Raw genomic sequence first — 27,747 nt, forward strand, 5'->3', positions numbered from 1 at the left:
TGCTTTAGCGCTTCCAGCGGCAGCGCTGGGCGCACGCCTGGGCCCGGTGTCATCTTAAATCTCTCTCCCAACGCTGACCGCTCTGATTCTCTGCCAGCAGCCGCGGAGCCCCGTTCCTGCAGCGGCTCCGCCACTCGCCGGGGGCTCCACACGGGCTCCCCCTCACGGCCTGGGGGCCGGGCCGCGCTGAGGCGGCGGCTCCGGGGGCGGAAGGGGCGGGCGCGGCTCGGCGGCGGTTGGCGGGGGCCGGGCCGCTTCCTGCGGCTGAGGAGGCGCTCGGGCGGCGCTGCGGGACCGCGGCTCGGCGGTGGCGAGGAGCCCGCGCCCGGCGTGAGTGAGGCGGCTCTGCGGGCCGGGGGGCGCGGGGTGGGCCGGGCAGCGCTGCCCGGGCGGGCTGGGGCAGCGTGGGCTCCGCGGCTGGGCTCGGCGCGGCTGGGCTGGGCTCGGCGTGGCCCTTCGGCCGGGCCCGGCGGAGGGGAGCGGTGCCCGTCCCGCAGGAGCTGCCGCCTGCCGAGCCGAGTTGTGCCGCGGGGGCTGCAGGGCCGGGCTTTGCTGGCAGAGCCGCCCCTGAGCCTGTTGCTGCCGCGCGGACAGCGCGGTTTAAATGCCTTTATTTTGCCTGTATACGTGTGTGTGTGTTTTCCCCTCCTCCCCGGCTTTCAACGTGGGTTTAAGGGGATTAAATCTGATGCAACTGGGGGGCTAAGAATAGCCTGCTGCACGTTCCCTCGCGTGTGCGGGGGCTCCGGGGGCTCACGGGACAGCCCCGGCGGGACGCGGCCGTGCCCGGTGCCCCGGCAGCCCCGAGCTCGCCTCGGAATCGCTACGCGGTGCCCTAACCGGGAGGAATTGCCTGTCTTTATTTGGGAACCTGAGTAATTTGCAAGTGTGGCAGACAGCAAGTCTGAGCTTATTCTTCATTAGCCAGCTCCGCTGGTGTGTCTGGGATAATGCTCCTAGAGAGTGCTGCCTGTGAAATAAGGTTCTTCTTCACGTAGCTATAACAGTTCTGTAGTCCAATTTAAATATTTCATTTATTGTTGGATGCAGGGTTGCAATCTGACAGTCCCGGTCTTCCAAAAATGATCTTGCTTTTCCTAAGTTTAATTATTTTCTTTCCCTCTTGTGAATGCTACTTGTGTTTATTTTAAGGTTTAATTCATTCTCATTCTGTCATTGCTTTTCCCATAGCTCAGTGGTTTCCCGTTTCTCGCTTGTTTCTGGAGGGGTAGAAGCCTGTGACTATCAGTGTGGAAGCAGAACACCTTTCTGTTCTTTTAATAGATTTTTACAAAAAAGTTAGGCTTATTGCTTTGAATAATAATTGAATTAAATGTACTCTTAAGTGAATAGCTATCGAAAATGAAATTGGGGCAAGCGATGCCCTTGTAAAAAGGGTTAATTTACATTAGAATTAGAAGTTAGTGGTTGAATATGAAAAGCCTGTGCAGTTTGCAACTGTTATTACTCTCAGAAAATGAATATTTGGAGTGGAAGTGTAGTGAATGTCAGGCAGCATCATTCATCTTTGCAGATGTAGTAGCATTATTAGCATCCCTCTTACCTCTGGGGCACAGTTATCTTCAATTTCCAGACACAAGTTTTATCTTCTATCAAATTCTGGCTCTGCAGTGTAGCTGGTGAGCAGCGCTGTGCTGTTTATTAGGTGCCAGCCTGCCTTAAATCTCTGCTAAATGTGTGAGGCAGAGATACCTCCTGGCTCCGAGCAAGGAGTGACAGTGAGCACCCTGTCACTTCAGATATTTTTCCCTTTGGTGGAACAGTTTTAAGGATTCAGGGAGGCAGGCAGTTTGCTGACTTTATAATGTGTGTGTTCTGTTTGGTAAGGAATCTTTGTGCAGCCGTGGTGGAAATGTTTTTAATGCTGGTGCTGTTTTCTTCTGCTTTATTCTCTGCAATCCAGGTATTGTTATTCTGGGATGTGAATTTATAACTGGATAAGAGCTCAAAGGCACATTAGGATGTGGTTGTGGGCAGCTCTTTTCTCTTAGAGGAAGACTGAAGAAGGGAAAGAAGGTTATTTTCACTTGGAAATTGTTGGTTTCCTTAGTTTTTACAGAGACAGGGTAACTGAGAGGTGTTTTAAAAGATTTTATTCTATTTTCAGTCTTGATGAATAGTGAGACACAAGAGATGTAAAACTTAACACCATTCTATCAGAACACCAAAAAGATATCAACTCATTTGTAGAGACAGAGCCTAGCAAAGCATTCCCTCAAAAATTAAAAGTAACCCATAGGAAAATCACCTTTTTTTCTCTTTTTCTTTTGTTTCCCTGTTGGATCAGGTCTTGAAGTGTAGGGTGAAGGTTTCTCTTCACGGTGCATGGACGGAAAGCCAATGCGCAGGTAAGACACAAAAACAATTGTTCTTCTCTTCCCCAAACAGGATAAATCATGTGGGTTGGTTTTCTGTGTGCCTGTGGACTGTAAAATGTTGTGTGGTTTGGGAAATAAATCATTCCTCTTTAGTCCTTTCTTAAATGTATTTAGTTTTCAATATTTACAAGGCCAGATGTCTTTAAGGAAAAGTATGGAAGACAAGTTACTGTAGTTCTCCATCCCCTTTTCCACTTCCCCCATTTACTATCATGTTTAAAATTCAGTATTTAATTACTTAGGTATCAAAGCTGTGGAAAATAGACTGCCTAGGAATAAATTTAAACTTGATTCCCAAGGGGCATTATTTTTCCCTTGAGGAAGGGAGTTTGGTGAGGTGTTGGGTGAAAAGGAGATTTCCTTTTCTAATTATGGATGCCAGCTGCCTCAGTTCTAATGAGCTGGAGATGCAGCTGAAGTTTAATTCAGGGGAGTTCTTGCTGTGGTTGTGTCAAAAACAGTCTCTCTCATAGAGGGAAAAGTTGTCACAGTAGTTCAGCATGATGACAGGTTTGCAAACATGGTTCCCTGCTAGTTCTTGTTGATTTTCCTTGCTTGATGGCAATCCACAGCACAATTTAGCAGCAGATGCATTTCTGTACATGATACAGGCTGTGTGGAAGCAAAGTTGCCTGAAGTTCTTTACCTCTAAATGGATTGGAGAGAACTCAGGCAGCTTGCTTGGTCTGTTTGTGCTCTTTGGGATGTTGAAAGAAGGAAAACTTTATTGTGGGTAAATCTATAAACATTAATGTAAGGGGAGGCAAGGCTTTTAACCAGAGATGAATATATAGAGCATTCTTAGCCACAGAAACCATTAGCCTGGGTTCTGTGTAAGGAGGCAAGAAGAAAGTAGCCACTTAAACCCTTGAAGAATGGCACAATGCTGTTTTAATTAAATGAATTTTAATGAATTTAATTTGCTGTGCCGCTGCTGCAGTTCAGCAGTGAGTAAACCTGGGACATGACAGAGGCTGAGCCTGGGTATTGTGCTGCAACTTTGCCAAGATAAGAAATGTGGTTTGGTCAGTGAGGGGCTGTATGTGACTTCTGCAGTGAATTCCTTTTCTTCCAAGATGGATTAAATACCAAATGAGCTTTCTTTCATTGTAGCCCTCTTCAGTGGAGATTGTTTAAATCTTAAACCAGTTTTTTAGGTTTTGATGTTGTGCTCCATTTATCAAGATGTTTTTGCAGAATGACATAAAATTGATAACTAGCTTGGCTTGTGTTTTTGTTTTCTCCCTACTTTTTGTGTTCCTGATGGGGAAATTGAGGTTCTAAACTCGTTTCTGTGCCTGCTGTTTTCTGTGTCACACTGAGGCAGAGAATTCATGTGCTGGAGTTTGTGTGTCTGTTTGTGGGTTTGTGGCCTTGGACTTGCTATTGTGGAATTTCTGAGTGCCACTCAGTTTTAGTTTTTGTGGTGGGCAGCAGCACAGAGCTGAAGGAGTGGAGGTTTTTATTATTGCTGCAGCCTGGCCTGACAAGCACATCTCTGCTGTGAGCTGTGGACTCCAGTTCTGGAATACACTCGCCTGCTTTAAGGGCTTCAGTGTGGCTTGTTAAAATTTCTGTTTGTTCTCCTCCTATTGCCTGTCTTAGCAGGAAATGATAAAAGGTTCCTGATTGGATTTTGGGCACAGATCTTCCTATGAACTCCAGCTATGTAGATGGCAAAGCATTTTCTTTTATCCTTTAACTCAGGGCTCTGAAGCCAATTTAACACCCCCACGTGAGGTGGGGCAGAAAGGAGAAATAATGATCCACAGCTCTGCCTGCCCAGGTGGTGCCTCAGGTTTGAGCTTTTATGTTTTTCACATTCTGGGCTGCTTTAGTGTGTGAGTCTGGGCTTCCTATGAGCTCTGTGCACAGAGTAGGGAGACAAAACAATTCCTGCTCCAGCTGGGCACCAAGGACAAATGATCCAAATCTCAGCCCCAAGAGCACAAACAACGTGGGCTGGAGAGAGAAAAACAAGAAAAGTGGGACTTCATGGACTAAAGCTGTAATTAAGCCATTAATTCCAATACACTAATAGACCAAAACTTCTAAAAGTGAGAGACCCCGTGACCGGTCGAAGAGGGGAGTGGGGCTTGGCCAGTAATGGGTTAATAAACACAGTGAGATGGTATCAAATGTGTACAGCATTCAGAGGAGAGGAGGAACAGCTTGAACAGACAAGGAATTCCAGCTATTCCTGTCAAGATTATAGCAGGGAACACAGAATTGCTGCTGCAAACAGGATTTACCCTGCATTAGGAATGAAGGGGTGGTTGGGGCAGGCTGCTCTTGCTCACTGTCAGCAAGAGAATGTGGCTTTGCTGAAGGGAAAAACAAGGCAGCAGGGACCTCTGGGTGAAGGGCATGGTCCCACAGCACCCAGATGAGGAGGGCAGAGCAGATCTGGTGGCCAGGGCCAGACAGGAGTCCTGGACCCCTTGGGCAAGTAGGGGTGAGGAAGGAAGGAGGGAAATCAGCTGAGGATGGGTGGATGCACAGTCAGCTGCAGACATATCTTCAACATAGCTCAGGCACGAGGGCTTGAGCAGCTCCCAAACAAACTGGGGAAGCTCTCCCAGCTCTTCCTCACCCAGCTTTTTGCTGGCAGCCTTTTCCCAGCTTACAGCAGTGCTGGATCAGAGCAGCCAGACCCAGCAGGAGGAAGGAGGCTGCAGATCCTGCTCGTGCACTCAGGAGTTTTCCAGCTACCTGGACATAGCTCTTGCCCAAAACAAACTACAAAAGGCTCAGGAAGGTTTTGGAAGGCTCCAGTATTGACCTCCTCTTTCAGAGTGTGGGCATCCTCAGTTTCACCCTGACTGGGATGTCACAGTAGTTCAGCACCATGTCACATTTTCCTCAGTCAGGATGAAACTGAATTTTCTGTTCTTGGTCAGTAAAATTCAAACCAAGCAATGTAAGTAGGGGCAAATACACCAGGTCCTTGCTGGTTTCCTTTTGTGTAACATAAAATAGTATTTCAGTCAGGTTTATCTGCTTGTTTGCATAAGTTTGTTGAGAAAACTTACTGGAACCTTGCTAGCTAGGCAAGAAAATGAATCATTTTTCCTGATAATCAGACTTCTAGCTAACTTGATGCCTGGAGTACTGATGCCACAATAAAGCATTTCCATTTACTTGGTTGGCATGTTGTGGTGGTGGCTTTGGTTGCCAAAGGCTGGGCCAAGTCCATGGCCCCTGTTCTTGCAGCTCTGTAATGAGTATAGGAATTATTTCTTAATTTCAAATCAAGGCATTGACAGAAATCACTACCAGTTTGGTTTGTTTTTTTATTTGCTACTAAAATCTCTTGCCACTGAAATCCACTCCAGCAATGTATGATTTTTGGATTTCAATTGATGTTTTTAGCCTGAAATGTGTGTTCCATAAGCTATGGGTCAGCCTGTTGTTTTCTGCTGAGCTGTGTTAAAGCCTGTTTGTAATCTTGTGCTAAAACACACACTGTCTTTAAAAAATGCAGATATGCAGATTTGAAAGTTAAGGTGCCCTTATGACAGCATGGGAGGGAATTTTCCCTAGGTGTGTGTTATTAGGTATTTTTTTGAACTTTGGGAGGAGCTGCTGTAAGGATGGATGTCTCATACATGCCCCTGTTAATGAATGAAATTTTGGGCATTAGTGGAATAAAATGGAGGCAGAGCAGCCTGTTCATTTAGCTGAGTTAGTGTTGCAGACTGCCTGTGTTCCCATTTGTACTTCTCAGCAGTGTGCCACAAAAACTGATCCTTTGTCAGCCCTTTCTTAATCCCATTGTATTTGCTGATTTCCCCAGCCCTGCATTTTGATGGCAGCTAATCCCAGAATATCTGCAGAGCTGGGTGTGAATGTTTTATCCTGGCACACACACACATTTCCTCTGGATCCTCAGCCCTCCTTAATCACCCTGGCTATTCAGGAGCAGCTCTGAGTTCTGTGTGGGGGGATGCAGCTCCCCTGCCATGTGAGAATCAAGTGCTGCCTTCTGTCTTTCACACCTCTAAGCTACTCACTCATCATTTCATTCTCTGTGCATATTTATGCATAATGCACTCAGAATGCAGTGGAATTACAATCTTTGTGGAGACACAAGCCAGCAGAGGTGTCCTTTAAATTCACACTTCTGTGCCTGTGTGTAGCAGCAACCCACCGAGCTTCACATCAAGCATCTGGGTTGATCCAGCTTGGAAATTCTTAAGCCAATTGATCACTGGCTTCTGTACCACCCAGAGATCAGTTATGGGTGAATCAGGAATGTTTGGTTGCTATTCTTTGTTCCATCCATTCAGTCTTCTTTAACCATTAACCAGCACTTTCTCCCCAGGAGTAAGGAGGCTGGGGACAATGCAGGCTCTCAGATCAATGCTGGTGGGAACAATGCAGGAATGACTGCAGTTCTTGCTAACCAGACACCTTTTCAGTGAGTTAAATATGTGTTCAGCAGGGCCTCATTTGGGCAGAAAAATCCTGTTCTGTCCTGGCTAGGAAAGACAAGGGCAACTGCCTAAATATGGCCAAGTAATCCTGTGGCACAAGATGGTACATCCCATTGCCCTGTGTGGGCAGGGAGTCTTGGGCTGTGGGATTGGCAGGAATATTGTGTATTTCTTCAGGCAGCATGGCCTTAACCCAGTCTGTCTGTGTTTAGAACCTGTGCCACTCTGAGATCTGCTTTAGGGCTGGTTTTAGTGGGAGATGAGGAAAATCTTATAGGTGGGACAGAAGGGTTGTGTGCTTTCAGGAGAACCTACAGGTGTGACAGAAGGGTTGTTTGTGTGCTTTCAGGAGAACCTACAGGTGTGACAGAGGGGTTGTTTGTGTGCTTTCATGAAAACCTACAGGTGGGACAGAGGGGTTGTGTGCTTTCAGGAGAACCTACAGGTGTGACAGAAGGGTTGTTTGTGTGCTTTCATGAAAACCTACAGGTGGGACAGAGGGGTTGTGTGCTTTCAGGAGAACCTGCAGGTGGGACAGAGGGGTTGTTTGTGTGCTTTCAGGAGAACCTACAGGTGTGACAGAAGGGTTGTTTGTGTGCTTTCAGGAAAACCTTATAGGTGGGACAGAGGGGTTGTGTGCTTTCCAAAAGGATGCCCTGTCCTGTATGTGCACCATCTCTTCTGAGCTGTAGTTACATGAAATGGGTTTTTATTTGGAAAATGCTTCTTCTGTTCTTTGACTGACAGCCTGGTCAAGACAAACTGTCCAGAACTGTAGTAGCATGTGTTTTAGAAGAGCTCTTATTGTGTTCTTTTTTTTCCTTCCAAGGGTTGGTTTGACATAGTTCAAAACTCTTAATGTACAATAAAATCAACTCAGCTTGCTTAGCAAGAGCCAAACTCTACAGGGGAATGTTTGTCACCACCTTTCTACATCTTTTGGTAGAGGGATTAAATTACTTACCTTCTGGCCTTGGCTGCTAAGGACTGTGAAAATAAGCTAATTAGGTAAATTAATCTTCAGCCCAGGTTTCTTGGGGTTTTTGCAGGGGTACCATTAATTGTGGTTGGTGTGTGTTGCTGCAAGGGCAGTTTAGTTTATGCATTGTTTGTGAGGAACTTGGCAGAGCTTCAAGAATGATTGTCAAACCCCCCCCAAAGGTGAATTTGGGTTGTGAGGGACAGGAGTGGGTGGAGGAGAGTGAGAGGCAGTGTAAGAGCAGAAGGATTTGTCAGAGGTGTCAGGGAAGCAGAAAGTGATGGATGTAAAAAAGATGGAGCAGGGATAAAAGTCCAAGGCATTTAAGGTGCAGAGGCTGAGCAGGAGGAGCAAGCAGCAAAACCCAAAGGGGAGCCTCAGCTGGATCTGTGTAACCAAGATAGGAGGAGGAGGTAAAGGTCTAAAACATCTGAATATGATGATCAAGGAGAGGGTGTGGAGGGAATGGGAAAACAGGCTAAGATGCAAGTAAATAATTTGAACTGCTGCAGAGACTGGTTTCCCAGTGCTTAGAAAGTGCATTTGACATAATAATGAGGGGAAAAGATGTGAGGTGTTTGTTTTTTAATTCTTTCCTTCAAGCCTGTTGCAAATTACATTGAGCCATGGCAAAGCCAAGCTTGATTTCTTTTTAACTCTTAAGATGAACAATGGGGTAGTGACAGCTCACAAATGCCAATGGATCAGGGAAAAACTGGTAGTGGCCAGCGTGTTTTGGGTCTTTCAGTACATCTTCAGTGGTGATAAACCATCAATATTCTGATATTTTGCTCAAAGTGATGGTTTTCCTTTGATGTGGGAAGAGGCAGCAGTTTCCTGGCTTTTCCTAATTGCCTCTGAAACTGGGAAGAGATTGTGTTTCTTCTTTGTGCCTGTAACTTAGTTTACGTATTCTTAAGTGATTCTTCATTTCTGAAGTTACCATCCTGACTTCCTGTTCTTCCTTTTTAGGTAGATTGGCAGTGGTGGATACTTGTTTTATCTTTTTCCTGTTTGGTTTGATTTGGTGTTGCCTGCCTTCTGCCATTCTTGGGGAAGATTAACCTTCTTTTGACACGTGTCAGGGAGGGTGGGTTGAGTCAGGAGACTCCATAGCTCAAAGATAATTGAAGAGGTGCTGATTAAAATGGGTATTCTGTGAACCTGAAAGATGCTCATGGTAGTCTGCAGGCCATCTTGAGCTCCTGAAGTCTGTGTGACAGTTGAGAGTGTTCAGACATTACAGTGATAAGTGACCCCATTAAAAAAATAGGTAGAACAGAGAAGTTTGGTTAAATCACAGAGCTGGAAATCCATCTCCACCTCTGTCAAAGAAAACTCCAGCATTTGACAGTGGGCAAGCCAGCTAATCTGTGCTTTGAGTCACTCTGTGAAATGGGGGTAATGTGCCTTTACCACACGAGGCTACGGCGAGGTTCAGCTCATAAATATGTATGTGTAGCTGGATATTACAGCCGTGTGTCATAGAAAGCCTATAAAAATAGCAATAAATAGAAGCTTGCTGCAAGTTGCCCTTTGTTTACTTCTAAGCAAGCTTTGCTTGGAGATGGATTCCTCTTCCACGTGGTCACGTGCTCGTTCCCACCTCCCGCCGTGGACTTACGGGCACGGCTTGTGTCTCTGTCCCTCAGGCTTGTGCTGGGTGCGAGCTGTGGAGCTTCAGGTCCCAGCTGCCTCTGGGATCCCTGACCATGGTGCTGTATCTGTATCTCCTGCGCTGCAGGTGTGCCAGCACTCGCCCAGGAGAGACCGGAATGGACGTGACCAGCCGCTGCACCCTCGGAGACCCCAACAAGCTGCCCGAGGGCGTGCCGCAGCCCGCGCGCATGCCCTACATCTCCGACAAGCACCCCCGGCAGACCCTGGAGGTCATCAACCTGCTGAGGAAGCACCGGGAGCTCTGTGATGTGGTGCTGGTAGTGGGGGCCAAGAAGATCTACGCCCACAGGGTGATCCTGTCGGCCTGCAGCCCCTATTTCCGAGCCATGTTCACCGGGGAGCTGGCGGAGTCGCGGCAGACCGAGGTGGTGATCAGGGACATCGACGAGCGCGCCATGGAGCTGCTCATCGACTTCGCCTACACCTCGCAGATCACCGTGGAAGAGGGGAATGTCCAGACCTTGCTGCCAGCTGCTTGTCTTCTCCAGCTGGCTGAGATCCAGGAGGCTTGCTGTGAGTTCCTCAAGAGACAGTTGGACCCTTCCAATTGCCTGGGCATCCGGGCTTTTGCTGACACTCACTCGTGCCGCGAGCTGCTGAGGATCGCTGACAAATTCACACAGCACAACTTCCAGGAGGTAAGGAAGTGCTGGCGTGCTGGAATTGGGATGTAAAATGCATCAATGTGGCCTGTGAGAGCTTTCAGCAACTCTCATTTTGTCCTTTGTTTCCAAATCCTGCCTTTTCACCTGCTCTGTGCCCTGATAGTGATGGGTGCCACTGATGGGACCCATAGTGATGGGTGCCAGATGTGCCAGATGTTAAGTGGGGAGGAAAGAGGAAAGAGGTGGCAGGACTGTGTTGTACCAGTGGATTGTATATGATGCACAGCATTTCTTCCCTGAAAGGTGTGTGGTGAGTGCTTTGTGGGAGTCAGAGTTGTGGGTGCAGTTGGATTTGGCATTGAATCTGTCCTGCCTGCACAATGGTTTGACATTCCACTCCTCTTTCAGAAATATTCTGGATTCTACATGGTTGGAGAGGGGGAAGGTGTTAAAAGTAAGGACAACACATCAGTAGAACTCAAGGAATTTGATGTTGAGCTCTGGGATTGGAAAAGTGGGTGTTTGGGGGAGCGTGAGGCTGCCTCAGGGGAGTCTTCAAATCCCTGGTTGTAGCAGAACTAGAGTTTTGCATCTATTATTCAGCAGAAGCTGTCTGAAAGTAATTCAGATGTGTAATATTGTAGCTGACCTTTATAAACTCAAGTTTCTCATCCTTTGTTAATTCTGCCTAGATGATTTTTTGGTGAAAAAAAAAATGTCAGCAGCTGGTTCAGAGAAGGATCAACATAATAATTAAGGATTGTGTGAGCAATAGTCAGAGAAAAGTGGGTCTTTACTGAACTGCTGCAGAAAAATCTCCTCTTCCCACCAGCTTCACAGGGAGATCCTTTCCAAAGGGAGGAACTCCAGGAACTCCTGGTGCTAATTTAGTTTCCCCAGAGAAGCAGCAGTATGGAAGTGCTGTGAGTGATGGCAGCTTGTCTCTTTTTTTTTTTTTCCCTTCTGACATATAAGAAGCAGGTTGGAATTGTCTAATTTCAGTCAGGTAGTACTTAAGAAAAATCTGAGCAGGAGCAACACAACAGAACACAACTGTTGGACACAGTGAATACAATTCTTGGTATCCAAAACATCAGTTTACTATAAAAGCTGCAATTAAAAACATCTTTTCTAACCAAATAGAATTTGCTGGTAAGATGAGAGGTTGTTTTTTTAGAACTTGGTGGTTTCCAAAAGCCCTACATTTTAGCTGGCCACTTCATATCCTCTGTGCTTGCTCTGCACTTCTTTTCTTCTGGATTTGTTGGTTTGGTTTTGTTTTTGTTTTTTTTTTTTTTTTTGGGGGGGGGGAGGTGGGGGAGGAAAATGCTGTCCAGATGGTTGTTTATTTTCAGTGCTTGGTTGTTTTACTGGTTATTAAATCTTGTTATTACATGAGTAGGGCGTGCTTACAAGCCTCTAAATAACATTTTAACAGCTTGACAGTTTTGTTTTAAAATGTTTTAGTATTAATACATGCAGCTGGCTGTTAAGAGCTGCTTGCTATGGGCCTCTTTTCTTTTGCAGTCCCTTGAAGACAACTTTCTGTCTTCCTTATCCCTGTTAAAGCACAAGGAGGAAAAAGAGAAGAGAGCACTCTTCCTCGAAGATGATGCAAATTATAATTGACTTGACTTAAACACAGCCTCTGGAAAAGTGAGGCTTAGATTAGAGCACAATTTCTTTGGCCTGGGCAGGTTTTGGTGTCCAGTTCAGTGCCCCAGGAGTTCTGCAGCTCTTCATCCTTAATAATCACTTCTTTTGCTCCCACTGTTTCTCTGCAGACAGTGTCAGTGGTGCTGCTCCTTGGGATTGCATCCCATTCTGGCAGTATTTTCCATCTGGGAGTGCCTTGGTGATCCCTGGGGGAAGCCATGCACTTGTCTGTTTAACATCATCCACTGTGGAGGTTGAAAACTGATAAAAAAAGAAATCAAAAGCTGATAAAAAATTTGCCTTCCTGTGCAGAGGCGGTGTGGTCATTGTTCCTCCCAGCTGGCAGAAAGCAACGTGAGCTGGGAATTTCCTGGGTGCCAAGGTGAAATATTGAGCAGCAGGCACCAGGCCAACCCATGCAGTTACTTTGAATGCAGTTTGAATTGCTTCATGTCCTCTGCTGTGCTAACCTCTGCTTCTATTAAATTTTTATGTGTATTGCTGCATTACATCATTAACTTCTTGGTAAAATGTTTTTGTCAGTTTTTTCTATTCCTCCCAATTTAATTTGTTGCCTATAACTCCTAGTGGATTTTGTGCATATAATGTGAAATGGTTCTATTAACAACTCCACTGTACAAGAGCAGCCTTTGGTTTTTTTTTTTTTTTGTCTCTTGACATTTGTCTGTAGGGGAAAATTGTATTTATGGGTGGACAACTTGCACTTTTATCAACAGACAAAAATTGGACTCTATATTGTATAGTCTGACATGAATTCTCTCTGTTTATAAAAGCACTGATGTTCAGGAATGCTGCAGAGGAAATGAAATCCAGCCAATTCTTGTCCACTAAGCAAGTCAGTCAAATAGATCATTAATATTAGTCAGGTAATTATGAGTGTCCTGCTAATTAAGCCAAAAAAAAGCCAAAGCATTTTAAATACTGATTTGTTTTACTATGTAAACTAACAAGTTTTACAGTAGTAATAATTTGGTTTAAAGAAGTGCTTTGAGTTTTGTGAGGGCATCAATGCAACTGGATGTCCTGAGGGTAAAAGGGAGAGACTGGATGAGCATCTTTAACTTGGGAATTTCCACAGCTGCTGTTTCCAGGCTCTGCAAAAGCTGCATTTAAAAACCATCTGAGTAAAGTTTACACATAAGCTTTGTAGGAGGAAGGGAGACAATGGAAAAAAGCTGATAAAGATCTTTAATGACCAACCCAGTTCCTACTTAAAGGCTGAAGGAGTGTGTGGGCCAACCTTGCTGTGGCCTTTAGTGTCCCCAAAAGTTCAGGGTGCCCAAGAACCAAGTCTGGTAACTGATCTCATGGTCTTCTTTGTTCTTTTTTAATAATATTTTCTGTTGTCAGTAACTGCATATTTGTTCAGTGCCCTTAAATAACTTCTTCAGGTAATTAAAAGGACTGCACAGCTGACTGCTGTTGAGATGATCGTGTCAAAGAGTGTTTTTCTTTAATTTATGCAGCAAATTGTGAAATAAGTCACGGAATTCTAATGTGGTCACAGATGATAAGGGCAAGCCAGCATTCAGTTATTTTCTGTCCCTTTTGGAAATTGCAGGCTGCAGACTGGGAGTGCTTGCAGGGAAGGTGAGCTGGCAGTTATCAGTCAGGCCATTTCTGCAGTTTTAATTTTGATTCTTGTACCTTTCCCCATGTATCTGGTGTCTGTGCAGGAGCTGTGGTGGTGTGTGAGCTCCCAGGGCAGTCTGAGTGACTCATGCTGTGTGAGCAGTCCCCCAGCAGCAGCCAAGGCCTCCTGAGAAACTTGGTTGCTATCTTGGATGCTGAAGGAATTAATGTGTTTGTCAGTGGCTTGACTTTCACAGGAGATCAGTCCTTAGGGGCTCTGGAGGCTCTGATTCCCTCTTTAGTGCATCTCGACTACTGCACACTCCATGTGTATATTTAGAGCAAATGAAAGAGGCAGGATCAGATGAGTCTCCTGAAATATTTTCTGTTCTGCCACAAATCAGGCTTTCTGTGTTCTCTGCAATGCCTCTGGTAACTTGTTTGAGACTCTTATTTTTGTGCTGTTTTGCTTTCCTCTGTGCTCCAGTGCTGCTTTTTAGTCACGTATTTATTGCAGGTTTATTTCTGCTTTATGTATCAGACACAGCAAACAAGGAGGCTGATTTTAAAGAAAGGCTTTGTTTTTCCTGAATTTTGAAACCTCATCAGTATGGTTTAACCCTTTAAAATTGTTAAAGGGTGTAAAAGGCATGCCCATCCATAAGTGTCTTGTTGTGTTGCTGGGGGCTGTGTTCTGCCCAGTGCAGCAAACCCTTTGTGTGTGTTGGTCTTGGAACTGATGGGGATTGGCTTTTTACTGGGTCAGTCCATGAAGTGCTGGAGTGCTGAATGGCTCTGCTGCTTTGTCCTTACTCCCTTCCTTTTTCCTCTGCCTTTCCCAGGTGATGGAGAGTGAGGAGTTCATGCTGCTTCCTGCCAACCAGCTCATAGACATCATATCCAGTGACGAGTTAAACGTGCGCAGCGAGGAGCAGGTGTTCAATGCTGTGATGGCCTGGGTGAAGTACAGCATCCAGGAGAGGAGACCCCAGCTGCCACAGGTAATCTTGGGCACAGAGACATTCCAGGCTGCTTTATCCAGGGCCAGAGGAATGAGGGGTGCTAGGGTGGTGCCAGAGCACTTCTGAATGATGTAAAGCCACCAAAATTCTCTCTGACTCCCACCTGTGTTAGGTGGCTTGCACTGTCCTTCATCTAGGCTGGCCAGAGCCTTCATTAGGGGATTTGTTGGATTGTTCCTAGCTAGGACTTGCCAAACGAGCTCACTCCAGCAGTCTGTCCAGACAAACCTGCCTGCACTGCTTGGAGAGTCGTATCAACACCACAGTGGAGAGGAAAAGGCTTGTCTCACTTTGCAGTGCTTCTTTAAGCTCTGCTGCTTCATTTGTGCCTCAGCCCTCACGATGTTACAGTGGAGCTTGTCACAATGGTTTTGTTGGAATGTGATGCTTCATCTAAGCCAAGGCATTTCACAGAGCAGAACCCATTCTGACAAAGCTGTCAGCCCAAAGCCTCTGAAGTCTGGGCTGGATGATCAAAAGAGGTGAGCATCTGCCTGCCTCCCTGTTTCTGCTTTGGAAAGAGATGTTAAATGCAATTTTATTTACTGGAAAGCTTTTGAAAATGGTTTTAAGTAAACAAACCAAACTGGAAAAAGGTGCTCTTCTCAAGGCAGCTTTTAATGCTTTTATAACTATTTGCCTCTGTCTATATGTGCTTGGGCCTTCAAATTCTAACCTCTTCTGAAAGATGTGTTGTTTCTTATTGTTCATTTACTCTTCAATACAACTCAGGTTTAAGAGAGCTAAATGCTTGATAAAACCACTAACTTAACTAGTGTTCAGGCAGATGTCTTGACATCTGTAATTTTCTAAAGGTTTCCAGCTGTTGATAGATTCCGTGGATTGTCCCTTTCTGAAGACTGATTTTCTGTTGGGTAGCTAAACTGGGATATTCCAAAGGCAAATGTGCTGTGAGACAAGCTGCATTCAACTAAAATTCTCTTGTTTTCCATTTGGCTTCTTGCATCTCTGTGGGTATCTGTGGTTTCACCATAGGTGTTGTGGTTTGTGTTTCAGGTCCTGCAGCACGTCCGCCTGCCCCTGCTGAGTCCCAAGTTTCTTGTGGGTACAGTGGGCTCTGATCCACTCATTAAGAGTGATGAGGAATGCAGGTAAATCTTTTCAGCCATTTACAGAATTGGATTATGTTGTCCCCTGAAACTGTGCTCATTTGTCACTGGTAAATGGGTGGTGCCTCATAATTTCGTCTTTGGCAACTGGCAGGATAGGAGAAGCAAGAAAAATTGTTTTCTATTTGCATAATAGTCACTGGTGCACCCTAGAAGTGGTTTTGTTCTTTCAAGTTTTCAGTGAAATGGCAAACTCTGAGTGTGCAGTTTGACTGTTGATAAAAGACTTTTCAGTGTATTGGTTTTCATTTTGCCTTTTTTTATTTCACCCCCTCTAGTCATGGCCTCTTATTGCAGCTTAGCTCTTGCATGGCTTTCATGATGATCTCTGTGGGATCTAAAGTAGTTTTTCTATGTAGAATGTCTGCACTTTGATAGCAGAATTGAACTCTGGGATTAGAGTCTGCTCTTTCCCACAAGGATAATGCAGGGAAGTTTTCATTTCCTCTTTTTATGGTATGAGTCTCACCTTTCTGGTTCTGCAGAGTTCTGTATCATCCACAAAGCAAATGATCTGTCTTGTGCATATTGTAAAGAAGTTCAGGGCATAGGCTAAATTATTCTCTTCCTGAATAAGCATTCATACTGGGGGAATTCCACATTTCTAGAGGGAAGGAGGACTTTTTGTTCTTTTTTGTTTTATTCGAGGGTTTGGAATATTAAGATTAGTCCAGGTGGCAAGTCATGAATGGATGGACAGTGTGAGCTGGCCAGAGCTGATGGAGAAAATATTCATCAGAAGGGTACTATCTCCATCTATTGGTCATGTGTGTATTATGTATTTGTGTGCTTTCCAATTCCTGTTCTCTTCCGAGGCAAAACCACTGACTGTTCAGTTTTAGCTTGAGGCAGGCTGGGTTTTTCTTTTCTGCACAGTAAGCCTGACAAATCTCTTGTCATATCTATTTTTTTTATCAGTCTTTTTATAGCAAGCTGTATCTATTATGAGCTCTGGCCAAGCACTGGTGCTGGTTTGCTGCTGTCACTGTGTCAGTGGCTCGTGAACAGCCGATGAGCATTGAGGTGACAGCGTGAGTTTAACCGGAGCCGCTCACGCTCTTCTCCTGTGACTTGGCAATACCTGAGGTGCATGACTAGTGCTGGCTGCTCTTCCCATCAGTTCTGATTGGCCCCTTCTCCCAAGACTGAGCTCTGGGGGTTAATATTTTCCTGTCTTGCACAGGGATCTGGTGGATGAAGCCAAGAACTACTTGCTGCTGCCCCAGGAGCGGCCGCTGATGCAGGGACCGCGAACGAGGCCACGCAAACCCATCCGCTGTGGAGAGGTGCTCTTTGCAGGTGTGTGTCCCTGCAGCTGTGTCTGTGTGTCAGCAGGAGGTGCTGGAGGGGCCATTTGAGGAGTGGCTGAGGTCACTTGGTCTGCTCTGCCTTGAGAGGAGAGCTCATCATGCTTTACAGCTTCCTTGTGAGGGGGGAGGAGAGGCTGGCACTGATCTGGGCTCTCTGGTAACCTGCAATAGAACCTGAGGGAATGGGCTGGAGCTGTGTCAGGGGAGGCTTCGTTTGGATATTGGATAAAGGTTCTTCACCCACAGTGGAGCACTGGAACTGACTTCCCAAGGCAGTGGTCACAGCACCAGGCCTGACAGAGCTCAAGAAGCATTTGGACAACACCCCCAGGCACATGGTGGGATTCTTAGGGCTATCCCCTGTGCCAGGCCAGGAGTTGGACTTTGATCCTTCCAACTCAGGATATTCTGATTGTATGTGTTTTTCCCACTGGCTTAGGCAAGGAGACTCCAGGCAGGATTTCCTGGTGGTGGTGCTCCCATAAAGTCTTCACAACCTATTTCTGATGTGACCTGTGCATTAATATTTGAAAGTTTGAGTTACCTTATGTTTCTTACTCACATGATTTCTTTGCTGCTGTGCATGCCACAGCATCTCCAAACTTCAGTTCAGGCCCTTGAAAATCTCCTTCTATTTTATAATTACAAACCTCAGAAGGAGCAACTTAGAGACGAGTCTGCAGGGGGGATTTGTGCCAGTACAGGCAGTGTGTGAGTTCAGTGAGTGTTTTTGTGACCCTGGTTTGGTTTTTGGCTGCAGTGGGGGGCTGGTGCAGCAGGGACTGAGTTACCTTATGTTTCTTACTCGTGTAATTTCTTTGCTGCTGTGCATGCCACAGCATCTCCAAACTTCAGTTCAGGCCCTTGAAAATCTCCTTCTATTTTATAATTACAAACCTCAGAAGGAGCAACTTAGAGACGAGTCTGCAGGGGGGATTTGTGCCAGTACAGGCAGTGTGTGAGCTCAGTGAGTGTTTTTGTGACCCTGGTTTGGTTTTTGGCTGCAGTGGGGGGCTGGTGCAGTGGGGATGCCATTTCCAGCGTGGAGCGCTATGACCCCCAGACCAACGAGTGGAGGATGGTGGCTTCCATGAGCAAGAGGCGCTGTGGCGTCGGGGTCAGCGTCCTGGACGACCTCCTCTATGCTGTGGGAGGCCATGATGGCTCCTCTTACCTGAACAGTGTGGAAAGGTAGGTCTCCATAAGGCCCCTGTGCAGAATTTCAGCTGTGAATGTTCATGTATGAATCACAGTTTGACAACCACTGCTTTTGGAGGCAGAGAACACATATTTGTTTCTCTTTTCCAAGCACAGAGTGAGCTGTCCAGCACTGTCCACTTCAGTTTCTCATTAGACAGTGACTTTTTATCAGCTGCTTCTGTATTTGCTTTCTATAGAAACTGCTAAACACATGCAGCTGTATCTGCAGCTCACCTGCACCCTGGCTGCAACCTCTTAGGAATTGAGTTCATTTTGCTGTTTCCTCCTGCCTTACACACCTCTGGTGCAAAATCTTTTGTGCCACATTATCCCCACCTTAATGGGACAAACCAAACTTCTGGCATAAGGAGGCAATCTCTAGGAGATGGGTGTGGGTGTGTTGGGAGGAGTGGTGATCCTGGTTAACCTTCCTTGCAAGTGAGGGTTTGTTTTTAGTGTTGTTGAGGAAGGTTGTGGCCACATTTCTCTTCACAGAGAAAAGCAAGGCACAGAAGGTGGGGTTACAGTGGGGATTTCTTCAATGCTGAGGGAAAGATCCTGGATTATTTTTTTTTTGTCAAGTGGCAACTTGAGAGTTAAGGAACCTTGGCACACAGGCAGAAGAAGGAAAATAGGTCAGTTTTAGGCCTGTGAAAGATTGAAGTCAAACAAGTTTTACCAAGCTTCCTGTTTCTGGGAGCTGTAGAGGGCGATTCCCATGCCTGAAAGCCACATGACTCAAGCTCTCCTACTACTCTTAAATCTTGGCCCTGTAGCAAACCCAATGAGCTGTAGAAATACCTCCTTCCACCTCGAGCCTCCCCTTCTTCCTACCTATCTCTGAATGCTCCCAACTTCCCAGATAATGACCCTAGTGTTGTATCTCCCATGTCCTGCTCTTCCTTGCTATGCACTGCATTTCTTTATCTGTGGATTCCCGGGTCCATCTTGTTCCTCCATATTTTATCTGGAAGTCCCAGTGCTGGCTGAGTTCCTGTGTGAGCTGCAGGGAACAGAGCAGAGTTAACTCTGCTGCAAGTTACCACATGCCAGCCAGTCTCTCTCAGGAGCCTGAACCTTTGATCTCCAGCTTGATTCATCCCAACCTGCAGTTTGAACATCCCTGGAATAACATGTAGGGGATGCATTGTATCACTTCAGGGCTTTTATCCAGCTTACAAAGAGCTGTGCTGCAGTTGAAGCTCAGGATAGGCAAGTTTCACAGCCTTAGTAGAGCTCCCAAGCATGGGAGAGTCTGAAGCAGACCTAGAGACCTAGGCAGGTAATTTTTGCTGTTTGGTGTGTTTTTTTTTTTTTCTCCAGGTATGACCCAAAGACCAATCAGTGGAGTAGTGATGTGGCACCCACCAGCACCTGCAGGACCAGTGTTGGAGTAGCAGTTCTTGGAGGCTACCTCTATGCTGTGGGTGGCCAGGATGGTGTCTCTTGTCTCAACATTGTGGAGAGGTACATTTTAATTCCAAAAAAACTTCAAAAAAGTAGGGCACAGCAAGAAAAAGGTTCTCTTAGAGGGTGCAGCTAATGCAGACAAGCTAGAGAAGGGGATAGGAACTGTACAAATCTTACAGGGATTTTTGTTTGGGGAGAATAAAGTCAATCTTCCTGCCCCTTTGTGAAGAGGTCAGCACTTCCCTCAGCTCTGGTGTTTATTCTTTTGCCAGGTACGATCCCAAAGAAAACAAATGGACTCGAGTGGCTTCCATGAGCACCAGGCGCCTGGGAGTGGCAGTGGCTGTGCTGGGAGGCTTCCTCTATGCTGTGGGAGGCTCTGATGGAACATCTCCTCTCAATACTGGTATGCCTTTTGCTGGCCCTTCATCCCAGGCAGGGCTTGTCCTGGTCCTGGGAGCCTGTCATGTCCCCAGATGGCTGTTGAATATCTCAGTGATCAGTTGGTGGAGTTTTTTCTTCTTTCAATATTGTTTTGCCATACAATAACTCACTCTCCAGACTTGTGAGCCCCTACTACCTGATTGTGTGTCATATGTTTGCTTTCTCAGTGCTTCATTTGGCAGTATGTCCTTAATACAAGGATTTGATCATTTGCATAGGAGTTGCAAGCAGTTTTTTTTCTTTTAAATTCCTGCAGCAGCCGTTTTTGCTGTAGGAAGGAAGGTGCCAAAGGTAAAACTGCTGCTGGTCAGTTTGTAGCATTGCCAGCTCCCTCTTGAGTGTGGAGATAGAAGAGAGACTAGCAAGAGTTCTTGGGAAGAAAAGAGAGAAAAAAGGGGTTCATGACTTTGGAGGAAAAGAGAGAACAAATGGGTTCATGACTTTGGAGGAAAAGAGAGAACAAATGGGTTCATGGCTTTGGAGGAAAAGAGAGAACAAAGGGGTTCATGGTTTTGGCAAAGAGAGAACAAATGGGTTCATGGTTTTGGAAAAGAGAGAACAAATGGGTTCATGGCTTTGGAAGAAAAGAGAACAAATGGGTTCATGGCTTTGGAAGAAAAGAGAACAAAGGGGTTCATGGCTTTGGAAAAGTGAGAACAAAGGGGTTCATGGCTTTGGAAGAAAAGAGAGAACAAAGGGGTTCATGGCATTTTTGGTGTGTGGAAATGAGGTCCAAAAGTGCTCTCCCCACTGCCTGCCAACCCTGCTGACCGCACACCTTCCCTCCCTCCCTCCCTCCCTCGGCAGTTGAACGCTACAACCCCCAGGAGAACCGCTGGCACACGATAGCCCCCATGGGCACCAGGAGGAAGCACCTGGGCTGTGCTGTGTACCAGGACATGATCTATGCTGTGGGAGGCAGGGATGACACCACAGAGCTCAGCAGTGCTGAGAGGTACAACCCACGCACCAACCAGTGGTCCCCCGTGGTGGCCATGACGTCCCGGCGCAGCGGGGTGAGTCTGATGCCTCAGGTTTTACATTTCATATTTTCCTGTCGTTGTTGCCATTAGAAATGAAGGGATGGGGCTATTTTCAAGCTAAGAATGATTTCTTGCTCAGATAAACATCAGTCTCAGAGCCCATGGTGTTTTAGAGGAGGAAGCATTCAGCCATGGCTTGAGAGGAGTCACAAGTTCTTTGTTACAAGGCCATATAGAACTTTCTAACCCAATAGACAGTTGCCACAGAATTTATTTTGCTTTTCTAACCTATCACCTTTATTTACTTCTGCTGCACTGTGGATACTTTTATCCAGTGGCTTCTGTCTCACTTGCACACTCTCATAACTTCTAAACTCTTAGCTTATTCTATACAACCACACCCTTACATTACAAACCCTTCACCATCTTATCAATACAGTTTCTCACTTATTTAAAGCATATTCTTACAACTATAGAAACATAAATTTATGTTTTTTCTGCTTAATGTCTGTGTATTGTACTTTTACATCAGTCCAAGCTTCTTCCAAGGCTGCAGATCAGATCCTTCAGTATCTGTGGAAGTTCTGTTTTTCTGATTCCCACATATTCCAGATTCCATACTGCATTAGTTTATAACTCTGAACTCCATATAAAGTGTTGGCAGGTTCTCCTCACAGCTCAGTCACACAGAACAATCCTTTTCCAGCCCCAGAACCAAGGGCACCGCTGCAGCTCCAGGCCCAAAAGGTGCAAACGACAGGGAATGGAGGAGAGCAAACTGGGAGGATGGGACTGCATCACCTGGAGCTGGAATTGGACAATGAACCCCAAGATGGGAATGGACCAAAACTTAGAAAAGTGTGAAAACTTGTGACTGGTCATCCATCTTGGGTGGAGCCTTGTACTGCCCAAGGTGTATCCTGTGAAGGCCTTTAATAAATCCCTACTTTATTCCTTTAATAAAACCCTGCTTTACTCCTTTAACATGCCTGCCCCCTGTTCTAGGTAGCCCCTCCAGGCATCAGGTGGGGCTTGGTGGGCTCCTCTGTGCCACGTGTCACCATGTGGGGTCAGAGGGCACAGGGCAGGGTGTCATTGTCACTCTTGGTGTGGGGAGAGCACACAGTGAAGTGTCAGTCTTCTCACAAGGCTCTCCTGCTTCCTCCTCTGCATCTTCACCTCTTCTCTGTGAGGGAAAAAGTTTGCAAAAACCTCTCTAGCAGGACTAGAGGGTGGAGAGATAGCCAAGTCATGCCACAGACAGCTGTTGAGGATGGGGAAATGAGACATTTGAGGGTGTTTTTAAATATTTTTGGGGTTTGTATGCAGCCAACTAAGCCCGAAGCAGAGGAGCTTTTAGGTGACATAGCTGTACTTGGTATGAAACACCATGAAAGAACACTATCAAATTAGTACCTGGATCTCCCTGGATGAATGAGGAGGTAAAAACACCCACTTGCTGAGAGGAAAAAGCTGGGAAACTGGGTTAGCATGTGTTCAGATACATATTCCCAGCAGACTCTCATTGCCTTGAGGCATGTGTGGGAACAGGGCTCCTGGGCTTTCATTGCCTCTCCTCCTGAATGCTGTGAGTGACAGCAAGTTCCCATCCACTGCTGATGATGGTGATTTCTTGGGAACAACAGGTTACTGCAGTGTTCTCAGCAGCCATCATGGCTGGGGGGATGGAAATTCTCTGGGTGTTTATCATGAGATATTGGATTATGTGGTAAGGAGAGGCTGAGCTCTGTCTGTGTGTTAGTGTTCAGTGTCTGGTGAGGCAAGTATGACTCACAGTTTGAGCAGCCACTGGTTTTTGAGGCAGAGAACACATATTTATTTCTGTTCTCCAAGCACAGAGTGACCTGTCCAGCACTGTCTACTTCAGTTTCTCATTACACATTGCCTTTTTATCAGCTGCTTCTGTGTTTGCTTTCTATAGAAACTGCTAAACACATGCAGCTGTATCTGCAGCTCACCTGACTTCCTCAAAGCCAAACAGGGACCATTTTACAATGTGTACCTTCCCTTTTTTCTGTTATACTCCACGTTTTCCACTGGAAGTGATCATGTTTTGATGTTTCAGTGTTTTCAAAGATTAAATAGAAAGTCTGGAGGCCAAGGTGCTTACAGATGGTCCAAGCCACAACCTGAAAGGTTTGAGACCAGGGGCTTGCCTGTGGTTCTGCTACTTTAACCAAGTGTTGTGGGCTGGTAGATATTCTTTCTTGGGGAAGAATTTCAGTCCAGAGCATAAGTTTTGTATGGAAAAGGTTTAGATTCTCATGTATTTGTCATCACTCAGATAGTTCTATTTCTTGTAGCTGGCAATAAGGGGAACCCTCTGCTTTTTCTTTGAGAGATTCTCTATTCTGAGATACATATTTAACTTTCCATGTCTCATTTTTTAGGGTATTTTATTTGTGCCATGCCCTAAAGAGAAAAACCCCAACCCTCTCCTGCAGACTGCCTTTCACCAAACTCGGTTATTAAATAGTTCCATTAATATTTTCATTTTAACCCTTCTTTTCAGTATCCCAGCTAAGTAGCTGCTGTCTGATGGCTGTTTTGCAGGTTGGCCTGGCTGTGGTGAATGGACAGCTGATGGCAGTGGGGGGCTTTGATGGCACAACATACCTGAAGACCATTGAGGTGTTTGATCCAGATGCCAACACGTGGAGGTAACTTGAATTTGTGTGGCAATCAAACAGTGAAATCCAGCCAGAGCTGTCCCAGGCAAAGTAGGAATGTGGCACACACCATGACAGAGAACTTGTGTGGGGTAGAACCATCACAACATTCCCATTCTGCCTTCTTGCCTTGCAAGAAAGAACCACATTTTGAAAAATATCTCACTATGCCCCTTCTGTTCATTTTGGGCTGAGTCTCTCCTGCATCCCAGTAAAACTGAGCTTATCCTTAGCAGAAGGAACTCACAGCCACCATGTAGAATTTGGCCTGTTCACTTCTTGCTTTCAATGTGAGGCAGTGATTTCTGAATCCTTTTGGTGGAGACAAAACACTTCAAGCACGTGATGTTACTCTCCTTTAAATCAGCAGGATTCAGCCACTGGAAGAATCTCCAAGCTGAGACAAATAATATTAAATTGCTGATCAAAATATATGCTGAGCAGAAAAGAAAGAGGAAAAATAGCCTTTCTAGTCATAACTATACTTGAAAACAATTGCTTGTGTTTTCAATTCCAAAATGCAATTAGCATAAAGTATCAAACTCCTGGGGCTATTTTTGCTGCTGTGGTGATCTAGCAAGGGTGGGGAATGGGGAGAAATTACTGTTCTTATTCTTACTAGTGATAATAGTAGTTTAACCCTTCACTGGTGAGAATGGCTGTCATGAGCAGCAGTGGAGGAATTTCCCCTGGTTTGGTGAGCCATGGATCCACAGGACCTTTTGAACTGCTGAGGAAACCAGTTGAGGAGAGAGTGGTACATACATCAGGTTCCTTATGGAGTTGTTTCAGCTACTCCCTGTGACAGTCCAGAGTTAGGAGTGACTGCCTGGCAGGCATTCACACAGCTTGGGAGATTATTCAAGGTATTATTAGCTTGTGGTTTTTTCCTCCACTGAACTCAATATAGGTGACCAGCTTCCATGGTCTTCCCTTTCTTTTGTATCTTGAAGATATTTTTTATTTTTCAGCTTGACTGAGAAACGATTCTGCTGCAATTTGGCTTTAACAAAGCTGTTTGTAGAACTTGCTTCTCCTGTTCTGCCAGCAGGCTCCAGTGGCACAGAGGGGGACATGCAGCTGCAATCTGTAGGGATCTGATATCCCTGTGAAATGCAGACACCATTGCAGTCAGCAGATGGTGCTTGGGATGTGTTATATCTCAGTTGGCTCAGCTGAATTGTAGGGGTTTAGACAGAAAAAATAAATTAGTTGAATTGAGAGGACTAAGCCTAGTCCTGTGTTACCCAAAACCTAGCTTAAGGTCAGCTACAGCTTACAAAGTTCTTTTCTTACCAGACAGGTAAGAAAGGTTCTTTTCAGCTGAATGTAGGGGTTTAGATATACAAATTAAATTAGTTGCATTGGGAGGACTAAGCCTAGTCCTGTGATACCCAAAACCTAGCTTAAGGTCAGCTACAGCTTACAAAGTTCTTTTTCTTACCAGACAGGGAGCAGGAAGCATTTATTTAACAGAAATTTGGTGTCAAATCAAGCAGCAGTTTCTGTTCTGAGGGAAAAAGGCATGAGCAAATACAGCTGTTAACTTATGAAGTGTGTAAGATGGGTGCTCCACAGCCTCTTCTTCACTTCAAGCAGACATTAAAGATGGTTCAGTGTTTCCCATGGCAGCTCCCAGAGGCTGGTGTCCCCATGGAGGAGGATGTGTGACTGTGGAATGTTGTCTCTGCAGGTTGTACGGCGGCATGAACTACCGGCGGCTGGGCGGCGGCGTGGGGGTTATCAAAATGACACACTGTGAATCTCATATATGGTAAGCTTCCAGAGGGAGGGAGTCCCCTGCCTTCTCATTCCTAGAAAAAAAAAACAAACTGAAGAGACTTGTTGACACTGGACCTCTTTGCAGCTCTAGTATGCACGGTCTAGCTCCAATGTAACTCTTTGTCGGTGAACTCTTTCTATGGAATTCTAAAAACTGACTTCTGTGAGAGCGTGCCCCGCGGGAGACCACGTTGTCAGACTCCAGGGAACCACTGGACAAAAGTAGAAGTGTTGCTTATGTCCGTATTTTTTCTAAATAGTTTGACATTTTTGGAATAAACCAAACTGTAACAGTTATTGTAGCCTAAAAGGATGCTGATGTAGAGCCTATACACTCTGTACTGGGAGTCTGGCCAGGAGGAGGCATTCCTGCTTTCCCTCCTGCTGTGGGAGCAGGGGATGTGGCAGCTGTTTGGTGGGCGAAAGAGAAAAAAAGTGATACAGAAAACATTGCTTTTGCCTTATTTACAGAGAGCTTCAAAAAAAAAAAAAAGTACTTGACCTGCAAGGTGCCACCTTTGCACAGAAGCTTTTCTGTGCACAGAGTATATTTATTTTTTCATTTGATTTGTATCATGTATTTCCTTTGTATCGCTCACAGCGATGATTCCAGCTTTTTATATACATCTGTGTGTGCATATATATATGTATTTTATATATATATATATGTATATGTGTGACTTGCATTTTGACCAGCTGGTGGTTTGGGCAGGGCTGTGTCCTGCCAGCTACTGTGGTTCCAACCCTTGTGGTATGATTTGGGTCTCTTAGAGGACAGGAGAGCTGTGAGATGGGTGCCCTGAGTATCTTTTCAGAACTGGAACTCTCATCGCTCAGCTGAATCAGTGAAGTGCCCAAAAAGGGTGAGAGGAAAAGGATTTCAAGCAATGCCTTTTTACTGTACAAAAATTCAGCTTTTCTCTCCTCTCCTCTCTCCTGTGTGTGAACCTGTGCTGGTTTGAAGGTGAACCAGCAGGGGAGGAATTAACCCCACAGAAACACCTTGTGAGAGATTTCAAGTCAGAGTTGCAATTCAATAAAGAGATGACAATAAATGCAATGAATACACAAAGAGTGGCTTAAAACCAGTCCTGTTTAAACAGTGGTTGCAGTCCTGTTAGAGTGATGGATGAGGTCTTGTCAAAAGCACTGGTCCTGTGGAAAGGCCTGGTCCTTCTTTGGATGTCCAGTGGTGGTGGTTGTGTCCAAGTCCCCAAAGCCCCAGATCATGGACCCTCAAAGCCAGGCAGGAATGTTGAATCCCTCCCCCAGAGCCAGGGATTTCCCAATGAAATGATGGAATTCTGAGTCATAGGATATTTGGGGAGTCCCTGACAGGACTCTGCCCACTGGCAGACATGACCCTCCTGAGGCTGGGTGCAGATTTGTGAGGACAGAGAACACTGCACCCAGGTCCCAGCTGTTACAAAGGACCCACCACTCACAGGAATAATGCAGGAATAATATCAGAAATAATGCAGCTGGGTGTGGAATACATTTTGGCTACACCCACACTGGTACTTTATCCTGCAACACTGACAGAACTTAAATCCACCTAGCTCTAGCTCACTTTTAAAAGCCTTTTTCCTCTTGTTGCCTGTTTGATATCAGTTCTTGTCTGAAGCAGGGTGCAGGTATCATCTGTTCATTCTGATACCCACTTCTTGTGTTCTTGCTGGAAGGGCAGACCCACAGCCAGCTCCTTCCTGCTGGAAAACCTCAGACCAGCCTCACCTCAGCTGCCCTCTTGTCTGTGTCTGTAGAATTCCTGACCATGATGGATGGAGCCCTCTCTTGGAGTGGTTTTTGTGCACTTTGCCTGTGTGTGGTTAGAGCAGGGAAAGGTGTGAGGCTCATTTAGGAGTTTGGAGGGGAAGGGCTGTTTTCTGGCACTGTGAATAACTGTGGAGTCACCCAGGACTGGGGGGGGGAGAGCAGGGAAGAACTCAAGACTCAACAGTTCTGTTTTTACTGTAATTTCTATTGAGTATGGAAGAATGAACTTTTGCACCTGATCTAACTGTGGACCTTACTAAATTTCATTTTGAGAAAGAGGACTGTAAATTCTTGAGATGAAAAAGGCAGTGCTGACACCTTAAGTTCTTTAACTTCATAGTTTGATTCATGTAACTCAGACTTTAATGTGCTTGAATATAGTAAAAAATACACTACAGTCATAAATGGGACATTAAAACTTTTATAAAAGCCCCTTCCCCCCTAAAGGTTGGTATTCTTGTGTTTACATATGAAGATCATTTGCACCTTTACAAGGAAAACAAGTATTCTGTAAACAAATGTTTACATGTATCATTTATGCTTTTTTCTAGCATGAGTAACTTGTATAAATAGTGCTATCTTAATAAATTTCTTCTATGCTGTTCTTGGTTTGTTCCTTGGGGTGAATGAAAGCAGTGGGAGGTGTTTTTCT

The 27,747-nt window shown here is 45.5% G+C and overlaps 1 protein-coding gene across 3 annotated transcripts; it reads left to right on the top strand.

Annotated features, from left to right (window-relative positions):
* On the top strand, positions 1-27,699 carry KLHL20 (kelch like family member 20). Of its 3 annotated transcripts, XM_054638212.2 has the most exons (13): positions 1-330; positions 2,309-2,369; positions 9,559-10,132; positions 14,191-14,349; positions 15,388-15,482; positions 16,684-16,799; positions 17,818-18,001; positions 19,334-19,477; positions 19,693-19,826; positions 20,672-20,880; positions 23,422-23,528; positions 25,231-25,311; positions 25,405-27,699. In XM_054638212.2, the coding sequence occupies exons 2-13, from the start codon at positions 2,347-2,349 to the stop codon at positions 25,433-25,435; spliced, it is 1,857 nt and encodes a 618-aa protein (XP_054494187.1). In that variant the 5' UTR covers positions 1-330; positions 2,309-2,346; the 3' UTR covers positions 25,436-27,699. The 3 variants fall into 3 exon arrangements, with proteins under 3 accessions (XP_054494187.1, XP_054494188.1, XP_054494186.1); XM_054638213.2 differs by having other exon boundaries at positions 3-330; positions 25,231-27,699; XM_054638211.2 differs by lacking the exons at positions 1-330; positions 2,309-2,369 and having other exon boundaries at positions 9,527-10,132.
* The last annotated feature ends 48 nt before the right edge of the window (positions 27,700-27,747 follow it).

This window comes from Agelaius phoeniceus, chromosome 8 (assembly GCF_051311805.1).
Source record: "Agelaius phoeniceus isolate bAgePho1 chromosome 8, bAgePho1.hap1, whole genome shotgun sequence".
Classification (NCBI taxonomy): Eukaryota; Metazoa; Chordata; class Aves; order Passeriformes; family Icteridae; genus Agelaius; species Agelaius phoeniceus.

What these genes read in the sequence shown, in the direction of transcription:
- KLHL20 (XM_054638211.2), top strand. Translation starts at nt 9,527, where the DNA reads ATGGTGCTGTATCTGTATCTCCTGCGCTGCAGGTGTGCCAGCACTCGC. An exon ending in TACCTGAACAGTGTGGAAAG is followed by an intron (nt 18,002 to 19,333) that starts GTAGGTCTCCAT and finishes TTTTTTCTCCAG; the next exon opens with GTATGACCCAAAGACCAATC. An exon ending in AACATCTCCTCTCAATACTG is followed by an intron (nt 19,827 to 20,671) that starts GTATGCCTTTTG and finishes CTCCCTCGGCAG; the next exon opens with TTGAACGCTACAACCCCCAG.